Source organism: Ovis aries, chromosome 6 (genome assembly GCF_016772045.2).
Source record: "Ovis aries strain OAR_USU_Benz2616 breed Rambouillet chromosome 6, ARS-UI_Ramb_v3.0, whole genome shotgun sequence".
Lineage (NCBI taxonomy): Eukaryota > Metazoa > Chordata > Mammalia > Artiodactyla > Bovidae > Ovis > Ovis aries.
The window spans coordinates 31,362,436-31,373,125 of NC_056059.1; the positions used below are offsets into that span (position 1 = coordinate 31,362,436).

Genomic DNA, 10,690 nt, shown 5'->3' on the forward strand with positions numbered 1-10,690 from the left:
ACTCTACCATCAGCACCCAGGAAGTACTCATTCATTGAGTAAAAGGAGGAGAGGATGAGGGAATGTGAATAAGAGAGAGATGGACAAGAGTTAGAAAAGAATAAGAGAGGTAGTCACCAAAGGAAGTCTCACTCTTCATGAGGTCATTGCCTTCTAAATAATAAAATTGCTTTTCTCTTTATTCTTGGAATATCAACACAAGAGAACGACTACTTTTTCATTCGGGTTATAGGTGGGTGTCCCTTCCATCCAAGTCAGTGGTCCTCTAAACGCATACTGAATTGTTACAGGGTGATGCAACTTCCTGGACCGACCTTAGAGGCATCATGACAACCTGACTCTATCTCCCGACTTCTCTTAGAGTTTGTGTAGCTTAAGAAGATTCTTGCTGCCTGCTTTTCACAAGCATTCACAGGTTATGATTTTGGCTTCTCTAATGGAGACAGAGGGCAAAGTTCTGGCACCTCCTGGACTGATGCCCTTACACCACCAAAGACAGCTGGTATTGCTTTAGAGTTGAAGTACCTAAGGCCTGGAGCATATTGTCGCAGCCTCAGAGACTAAAAGCAACAACGAAGTCAGGTTCATGGGCTTTAAGAATCTAAGCTGTCTTCTCTCTTCTTGGAAAAATGAGTGTTATAAAAAAGAAGGCAAAAGGGGGTTACTATAGACAATGTCCTTTTCTGTCCATTTCCATAGGCAATGTCAATAAGAAGTCTACCATAGACTCCTGTAGGTTGGTGCTTTTCATGGTGCGGTCCTTGCCTCCATTTGGATCAGATTCAGCTGGGAATGCTGTAGGAAGCTTCCTGGAGTTATTCTTTGACCTACCAAATCAATGTCTTTTGGGTTATAAGAAATATTAAGAAAAGAAATCCTGTATATTTTTGTTAGGTTGTTGTTACCAAAAGTGAAAAGAACTGAACTTCTACCTTCCTGGTCAACAGGTAGCCGTATGTTTTCAGATCTCTCTTAGTTTTGTGGCATTTAACCTCACCCCCAGATTAAGGACCCCTCCCAATCCTAGACCTTCCCCCACCAACATTCCAAGGCCAAGTGTTTGTAGGGGCAGGAAGGCAACAAGGATTGTGAGGAAAGGCCTCTGAAAGAGACAAGGGCTTCCCTGGTGGCTCAGTGGGTAAAGCATCTGCCTCCAATGCGGGAGACCCGGGTTCAATCCCTGGGTTGGGAAGATCCCTTGGAGGAAGAAATGGCAACCCACTCCAGTACTCTTGCCTGGAAAATCCCATGGACTGAGAAGCCTGGTAGGCTACAGTCTGTGGGGTCGCAAAGAGTCAGACATGACTGAGCAACTTCACTTCACTTCTTCACTTCAGTGGCTCTGAAGAACGACTACATCTGCTGTCTTGGGAAATCCCAAGACAGCCACCTAAGACCTAGCTCACACCTTCCAGCCTCATCCTGACAGTAGCTGGGCCTGGTGAACCCCACATCAGAAGAGTATTTCCTTTATTAGATCACTTAACTCTCAGTGGGGCTTCCCTGGTGGCTCAGATGGTAAAGAACCTGCCTGCAATGTGGGAGACCCAGATTCGATCCCGGGATCAGAAAGATACCCTGGAGGAGGGCACGGCAACACACTCTAGGGTTCTTGCCTGGTGAATTCCATGCATAGAGGAGCCGGGTGGACTACAGTTCGTGGGGTCGCAAGGAGTTGGACAGGACTGAACGACTAACACTTTTAACAGAATTGTTAGAGCTAAAAACAAAACCAAAAGCTTGTATTGGAGAGCACTTGTTTGTCATGTCTTTGGAGGAATTTTCTGGTTTTCCTGGAGAGCAGCATGAACTTGCCTCATGGGCCTGACTTCCTGCAGACTAGGCAGCCAAAACCTCTTCTATTTCTCTCTTGGTTTTGGAAGCGGGACTGAAACAGGAAATGGGAGAGGTCTCAAATCTTGGTACCACAGTGCTTAGTTCTGTCTTTCTGAAGGCGCTGAAAGAAAGGGAATCGTAGATTTGCGTCTGGGCCTTGGGTTGTGAGAGACAGTGGCCGCGCTCTTTCCAATCAGAGCTTGAACTCTAAGAACTGTAACAGCATCCGTATATCCATTGAATAGAGGATGTTTTAAGCGTAAGGGAGCGCCTGAAGAACTGTCTTTCTGATTAGAAAAGGGAAACGCATCTTCCCCTGCAAGCCCGGGCCGGGCAGTCGCGGAGCGCGTCTGCGAGGCCCTCGGCGCGGCGCCGCTTCACCGCTTCGGGTGCCCCAGTCCCCGGCCCGGCTCTTCGCGGACGACCCCGCAGCTCGCCCGCCGCCGCCGCCGCCCCCCAGCTTCCCCTCCCCTTGGCATTGCTTGGCTTTCCCTTCCCGCGGCCTCTTTTCTCGCCCGGCCGGTTGCCGGGAGGTGCAGTGGGCAGTGGCGGCTCCCGCTGCGAAGCTGGGGGAGGAGAGGGGCCCGGGCCTGGCGCGGGAGGCGGCGAGAGACGCTCGCTTCTGTGAGTTCTGCCGGCGGGGGGCCGAGGAAGGCTGTGGACGCGGAGGAGGCCGGGGTGGAGGAGGCCGGGGAGGGGTGATGATGGTGTTAAATGTGGCCGCGCTGCTCCCCGGGGAGCTGCCTGAAAGGAGAGTGCGCTCACCAGCTGACAGCGCGTGCTCCGCTCCAGACGCTCGGCACCGCGGCCAGGAGCCTCTGCCAGCCCCTCTATTGTCAGCCGTTCTCTAATTAAGAAACACTCACATTACGGCAAACCACCCCCACGCTTCTTGGTTCCTGTCCTTTTCTTTATCTCCCCCCAGACTTCTCTCCTCCCCTGACTCTCCCCTGCGTCCCAGGATTTAACCCATTCTCCGCTCCGTTGGCCTTTTCTGGTTCGTGGCCTAGCAGAAGAGGAGGGACCTCCGTGGTCTGCGATTCTCTTGGGGGTTCTGCTCCGCCTGGGGTGAGGGTGGCTGGTGAGAGCAATGTCAAAAAAAAAAAAAAGAGGAAAAACTTCACCTTTATTATAGCTACTCTACCTCCCATCTCTCACCCCTTCACCCAACACCAACTGCAATCGGTTCAAGTATGAGAGGTCGTGTTTAACTCTCACCAGGACTTGCTGGTTTTTCCAGATTGCAGTTGACAAATCTAGATTGCCATTGCCAAACGGGTTTGCTGCTTTTCGTTTCCATCTCCAAGTGGGCTCTGGAACTGCCAAGAGGAAGTTGATCATGTCTTTCTTGAACTTTCAAATGAACAGAGAGAAGTAATTATAAGATATCCTTTTAATGAAAGACCGCTTATTTGGTTCAGGTTTAAATCTCTAAAATCAATAGAAAGGCCTAAGGAAAGCATTGCTCCTGCTTTAGTTAAGATTAAGGAAATTAACTACCCCACATTTTTTCTGGTCAGGCTGGACCCCTAGTTAGCAAAGTACCGTGGAGTCGTGTTTAAACTTGCCGGTTGCCAAAAAGAAACTTCTTCAGCTTTCTGTGAAATCAAATAAGTTTCACAAACTGTGGTGAGCCTAAGTATTCCACAAATAAAAGTGGTGGTGGTGGAGTGGAAGACGGAACGTAAGATAAAATACAAAGTAAGCTGTTTAAAGCATATAAAACTCTGGAAAGCACGGGCAGCGTTGCAGAAGACTAACCCGATTTATCTATCTTCATTTCTTTAAGAAATGCTGCCTCTTTGTTTGTTTGGGTGATATTAAGCATGTCTAACTTGCACACATAGTTGATTCCTTTGCTAGTATCTTGGATACTTGGATCTGACTTTGGAAGGTAGAAGCTAATTGCTAATAATGGAGAGAAAGGAACCAGTCAGCATGGCAGGAGTGGTCTGGCATATGGGGAATGAGCACTCAGAAATACTCAATATTCAAGTTTCCAAAATATTAATGAGATTATAGCAACCTGCAGCTATATGTTACAGCTTGTTAATGGAGTGTAAGAGAGCGAGCTGCCAAACGTTTGTTATGCAAACTCCATAGCAGAACCTTAAAATGGAAATGTGATTGGACATCTCTTTCAACGAAATGCCAGCGTTAAAAGAAAGAAACAGAATGAAGGAAAGAAAAGAGGTTGAAGTCCTCGTTTTAACTTTGAGCACTTAATTTATTGCAAAGTAATTTGGCTTTTTTATGCATCTCTTGATGGGTTAAAAGAATTCATCCTCACTTTTCAATCAGTGTGATATAGAGTTTCCAATCTGATATTCTGTATGGCTATTCTTGAGAGAAGAAATGGAAAGTGACTCCACTGAATGAAGCTGGCATTTTCTCCACTTCATATATAATGCCACTAACATTTAAAAAGTATAAATATCTGACTATCATTGTGGTACAAGGGGCAGTAGGTGGGGATCCCTGAACATTTACATAGCTGTAGTGCCTATCCATCTATTTTCTCAGAGAAAGTCTGTGGGCACATTGACATAGTGGATGGGAGTAGAAAGCTCCAGTTCTGAATATTGACATTATCTAGCTATGTAATTTTGGGACAAGTCAGGGACAGTAGTTTCCTCATTTATAAATGATGTGGAGGAAGATGTTCCTGGCGTCATTTCCATTGAAATTTTAGGAGTCTATAAGAAGAAAAGAAATAACTTTTAAGAGTCTTTTAACTCTGGTTAACACAAAAGAAGCATAAATAGCTGTGGAAAATGAAATACAGACTGTTTTCTTTGAGAAAAAACCCCACAGCTTTATTTTTTCTTGGTCTTGTCCTTCCCCTACTGATTCATAACGGATAAAACAATTCTAGGTCCTCTTCTCTCTCCATCCACACCTGCGTGCAAACAAACCAAGCCAAATAACTATAAAAACAGGTGTATATTCATCCTGCAAGTTTGCCGGCTGTCTATGCCTGTTGAGTCTGCTGATTGAGAACGAAATGGAAATGTGTTAGAAGCAATCGCTTGATTTATTCAACAGTCCGAAGATTCCTGATGTTTATCAGGGAGTACAGCAAACTCACTGGGTGCAAAAGGTTATCGAAGGGTCAGGTGCATTGTTTCTGCCTCTGGAAACTGTCACGAGCCACCACTTTCTCTGAGAGCTGGCGAGTCTTTGGCTTCCCTTGGTCGTCAGCTTCAGGCGAAAGCCATGGATCCCTAGGTGGTCAGTTAATGGTTTGTTCCTCAATTCCCTACTCAAGACCAGAACTTCGTTCCCTCGCCCGCATTCCTTTTTCTGCAAACCCAGTTTGTGGTGCTCTCCTTTTTTCAAGGTGCTGGCGGGAAGAAGAGAATTCAGGAGCAATTAAACTAACCTCACTTTCCCCCTTCCTCCAGCCCGCTTCCCTGTTGTCACAATTTATCTCAATGTAGACACAAAATACAAAGGATTTGGCTTAAAATCAACCTCTCCAATCCAGCGGAGTTTAGCCAGTGGAAATTCACCCAGTCTTTAATAAATAGTTTTACTCTCGACGTTTGCCAAGAACATTTTAAAAAGTCTGCTTTCTACACACATACTTCCTATTAGCTTTTTCTAAATCTATGATCCTGAGACCCAGGATATATTTTTTCCTGAGAATGGTGAGATGAAAGTGAGTGAACTGTTTCTGCCACTGACTAAAAAATGTAGTTAAACATTTTCAACATAGGCATTAATTTAGAAGGACAAGATTAAAGTAAATATCATCTTCACTGGAAGAAGTAGAATAGTTTGGAAACAAAAAAGTGTAGCACAACCATTTCCTAGGATGACTGCAGGTTTCTATTTTTTGAATCAATGGGCCCCAATACCCCTTTCCCCATCAAGTTCTTTTCCATTGTTCTCTTTTCCTCTCAGTGGCTTCCCCACTCCCCCCCAGCCTGCCCCCGCCCCCCACAAAGAAGAGAGAATGAGAGAGCAGGAGGGAGGAAGGAGAGAAAGCTTGTGTTGTGTATTTGAACTTCGGGGCAGAGGGGAAAGCTTTCAACTTGGCTAAAGTTTTTAAGAAGTGAAATAGCTGATCCTGGTAAAGTTCTCTACTGGCTAGATCCTAGGAGACCTCAGACTCCTTGCAGAGGTTTTTGGGATGGGAATAAGGAGCACGGAAATATCCTGGGAAGATTCTAGAGGCAAAATTGTATTGAAAATTTGGGAAAGGTTTTATCTCACCGTTTAATTATTGACCCAATCGCTTTTCTGTATTGGATTTTTGGTACTACTTGATGCTACAAGGTTTATAACAGAATTTTTCTTCAAAACTCGTGGTTCACATAAACGTGCATTTAATAGAAGACAGTTCAAACATTCAAGGTCATTTTAAACTGTTTTTATGCTTATATTAGAATGAAATAAGTAACTGACAAGTAAAAGTTATTTTCACATTTATTTTTATCATTTTGCAAAAGGAATACATAAAACAATGGCGGTTGGCTTTGCTAAATTAAAATAAAATGATCTCGAGTAGAAAAACGTAAAAAAAATGAATCAAGATAAGTAGAAATGGTAGCAAACACTCAATAATAAATACGTCTTCTGATATTAAAGCAAAATAAAATTGACCAAATGTTTTTGACACTACTGGATGTAGGTTATTTATTTTTTAAAAACAAACATTTGTAAAGAGCATAAGGATCATAAGTGGCCGTATTTAAAAAAACAAAAACAAAACTGGTCTGCAATTGGCAGTTGAGTTTGTCCCAGAGCCGCAGTAGTGGCGGCTGATAAAGTGCGTGCGCCAAGTTTCCGAAAAGACGCCAAGGTTCTCGCGGTCCGATATATATACTGGGTATGCTTATGCAATATATAAACCTCAAAGTTCATTGTTTTCCAACAATTCCATAGTCAAAACTTATTCACCTTGGAAGCATTAACTTTGCGTTTCACAATGAATTTTGGGAGACAACTTCGGAATACTCACTCTGCCACACGCGAGTGCGCGCAACACACAAGGATGGATGCCCAGGGCATAAAATAAATTAAACACAAACCAGCGACAGAGAAGTAGATTCGATGTTTTAGCAGCGTATTGGCAGCAGAGAACTAGAATAATGTTGCTATGTATGAGTACATATAATTAAACCTTATCTATCTACAGGAGGAGCAGAATGTGGGAGAACAGAACACAACTTTTAACAGCAAGCATTCACCGAACAATATGGACGATAGGAAGTTTGGGACAGCGGCGGCTTTTGCAAACCATCAAATGTAGCTGCCATCTGAAGCCAAGTCGTTGCTAAACAACGACCATCACTTAGCAAAAATTAAAAGGGTGCGGGGATCTTTTACCGCGGGGCTCTCCGCGCACTGGAAAAGGGTGATTTTGTTTCTGTCTCAGTTTTCCAGGTTTTGGACACCTTCCTAACTTGCCTCATCCGAGTCACTGTAATGGGAATGGGGGGAAAACTCCCCGTCGCTTCTGTGGGATCGGGGGGAAGTTTTGCTACTTTCCTCCTGCACTGGCTGCAGGATGCCCCCAGGCAGCGAAGGCGACAAGTTCTTTTGCGCCATCATCGCCGTCAGGGCGCTGTCCTCGAAAGTCGAGAAGTGCAGAGCGTCCAGCTGCACCGAGTAACCACCAGCGGAGGCCGGGGCCGAAAAGCGAGTCCGGCAGCTGCCGGGAGGGGTCGGTCGCTGAGCCCCTCCCGAGGCTGGCGGCGTCCCCGCTGCAGTCGCGGTGCCCGCGCCTGCTTCGTAGGGGGCGGCGGCGCGAAGGTGGTGGTGGTCGCTCTTGCAAGATGCTGGTGGCGGCGGCGGCTGGTCTCCGCTGCTGGGGGTTTGAAGCAGCTCGGACAAGGCGTTGATGTAGATCTGGGCCATCTGCAGGGTCTCGTACTTGGACAGCTTCTTGTCGTTATTGAAGGACGGGATAACATTGCGAAGCTGGTCGAAGGCGTGATTCAGCCCGTGCATCCTGCGTCGCTCCCTGGCGTTGGCCGCCAGCCGCCTTTGCTTCTGCACCCCGTTCACCTGTTTGCTGGAAGGGGCGCGCTGGCGGCTGCAGCCCAGCTCGTCTACCACCACCCCGCCTTTCAGCTTGCACAGCTGTTCCCGCACTTTTACCGGTCCCGGGCTCTTGCTGCTGCCACTGCCGCCGCTCCTTCTCACCAGCTCCCCTCGGGCGTCCGCCTCGTCCCGGGGCGCGGCGGCCTCGGAGGCACCCAGCTCTGGGGAATGGAGCAAGTACTGGGCGGCGCGTGCCGTGCAGATGCCCTGCAAAGTGGGAGCCAGCCAGGCGCGTGGGTCGGTGCTGTCCAGGAGGGACAGCTCCGCCGGGTAGACCGGATGCTCTCTCGCCTGCAGGGTCGCAGGAGGCTGGGGTGGCGGCGGCTGCGAGAGGTGGTGCGGCTGGGGATGACGATGATGGTCCCCCAACTCCTTCCCCTCAGCCCACTCTTCTGCATGCAGCAGGCGGGACATTGCACTGTAGAGGCTCGGAGGCTCAGGGTCGGAGGAGGCACGGGCAAACAAGCTCAACCAAAAATCCCTTCCCGGGTCTCTACTCTAATGTCTTAGTTTTTTTGTTTTTTTCCTCCTCGACCCTCCCCCACCCACTCGGAGATCACACACCAGGTCGCGTGCAACCAAGCTTCTCTGGTTGCTGAAGGCGCTGCGCCCCTTTAAAAAGCGGCACGCGCCAGTGTGTCTCCCCCCGCTCCTCTCCCAGCCCCCTCCTCGCGCCGGTCGCGTGTCTGCTCAGCCAATGGAGGGCGCGGGCAGGCGCGTGCGAGCAGCCAATCAAAGAGTTTTTACATCGGGAGAAAAGTTCCTGCTAGTGAAGCGCTTGGGCGGTGGCTCCAGGTTTTTGTTTTTTCCCCCCCGTCTCTGTTAAGTTCGTAGATTCATATGTTAATTGCGGGCTGTAATTTGACTCCAGTGTTGTGTCACCCCGCCAGGGGCTGGGGTGCTTGAGCGTTTGCGGAGCGGACTCTTGGCTGGAGCCCGAGCAGACTCGGGTCAGAAGTGCGCAGCCACCGGGCGGCTGAGCGTCCCCGGACGAAGCTAGACGCGCCTGGGGCAAGGAGGGCTCTCGCGGAGAGAAGAGAAGTTCGTTTGCCCTTTGCTTCTTCACGCTGGGATCGCAGTTCGCACAGTTTGTGCCCACACGTTTAAAATCTCTCATATAGAATATGGCATATGTATACATGCATATCTATGCATGTAATACATACATGTATCTATGTATAAATATTGCACTATGTAATTGCTAAATGACGTCCACCATTTGAAATCAATGTTGGAATTTTTTTAGTATTGTCTCCGAATATGTTTTTCATTTTTCACCTCTCGCTCCAGATCGACCTTATGTAGTCTCTTTCTTAATGGAAAGTAAAGCTCTGGTACAGTTATAGAATGCACCAAACTCCAAATCCCCACCCCTACCCCAAATCCTCTCCGTTCTCCTTTCCCAGCACCCTGAGGCCAGATAGGATGGTAATCTGCAGAAAACTCTCCTCAGAGTAGTTTTAAGGAAGGGATATTGTGTTGTTTCCACACCCACAGTAGGACTTCATACTAAATGCGGAACAAGGGGAGGGGGGTGGCGAAAGAACCCGGTCTTGCGTTCCGGGCAATTCGGAACACCCTCACGGTAAAGAAGCCCGGAGTGATCTGACCTGACTCAGGAGCCCAAAGTTTAATACGGCGCGAGGCTTCTCTGGCAAACACCCAGAAACCACAGCCTAAGTCACTGCACCCCAGATCACTTAGGGTGTGCTCTCTCCAACGCCCAACCCCATCCTCGGCCGCCGCCTGGCGGAACGCTGAAACCCGGGAGGTCCTGGGCGAAGCTCGGAGGCTGTCTCCCAGGTGAATATCACCCTCCCTCCGCGCCTGCAGCTGGGGGTAATCATGCCAAAAAGCCAATCAGAAACGCCCTGGCCCCGGGCATGCCCATGCTGGCGCCCAACCCTGCTCCACTCTCTTCTGCACCTTACCTTCCTCAAGCGAGTGGGACGCAGCCAGCTCGTGCTAGTGCTGTTTTCCACTTTAGCGGTGGCTGTCCTCTGTAAAGGAGTTTCGTCCTCTGGAAAAGATGCTGAAGAGAAATGCCGGCAGACAACGGTCCTTGGAACATGGTTTTGCAGTGCCGAGAAATGACTGAAAGTTGTTCTCGCTAGTGTTCACAGGGACTTGATCTAACCTGCCTATAGAACTCCCTGGACAGAAGAATCTCCGGGACTAGACTAGATTTAGAATGATGGATGGATAGATAGATCGATTGATCTATCATCTATCATCTATCTTCTGTAGCTTCATGGAGATAGAGAAAGAGAGAGAGAGAGACAGAGTGTAGTTTGTGGTGAAATGCATTTCTTTTGCTCTGAGAATGAAGAGCAAGCTCTTTTTCTTCACTTCTCTCCCTCACCTCCCACACTTGCTTTCCTTCTTTTCCATCAGGTAGGCAGAGGAGGCTAGATGTCTGAGTTGGAGGTGGGAGCATGAGGCCCAGAGCATGGGATTGGAGCCTGAGTTTCATGAACTGGATACCTCTGCAGAGGCTTTCAGTCTTGGGATGTCAAACACTACCTAATGTAAGTGTCTGTTCAATTCAGTTCAGTTCAGTTCAGTTCAGTTGCTCAGTCGTGTCCGACTCTTTGCGACCCCATGAATCACAGCACACCAGGCCTCCCTGTCCACCACCATCTCCGGGAGTTCACTCAGACTCACGTCCATCGAGTCAGTGATGCCATCCAGCCATCTCATCCTCTGGCGTCCCCTTCTCCTCCTGCCCCTAATCCCTCCCAGCATCAGAGTCTTTTCCAATGAGTCAACCCTTCGCATGAGGTAACCAAAGTACTGGAGCTTC

General features: G+C 48.2%; 1 protein-coding gene across 1 annotated transcript; it reads right to left on the reverse strand.

Moving 5' to 3' along the window:
* Positions 1–1,399: 1,399 nt before the first annotated feature.
* On the reverse strand, positions 1,400–8,477 carry ATOH1 (atonal bHLH transcription factor 1). The gene has a single exon (XM_027971393.3). The coding sequence runs from the start codon at positions 8,299–8,301 to the stop codon at positions 7,243–7,245; it is 1,059 nt and encodes a 352-aa protein (XP_027827194.1). The 5' UTR covers positions 8,302–8,477; the 3' UTR covers positions 1,400–7,242.
* Between the last annotated feature and the right edge of the window lie 2,213 nt (positions 8,478–10,690).

What these genes read in the sequence shown, in the direction of transcription:
- ATOH1 (XM_027971393.3), bottom strand. Translation starts at nt 8,301, where the DNA reads ATGTCCCGCCTGCTGCATGCAGAAGAGTGGGCTGAGGGGAAGGAGTTG.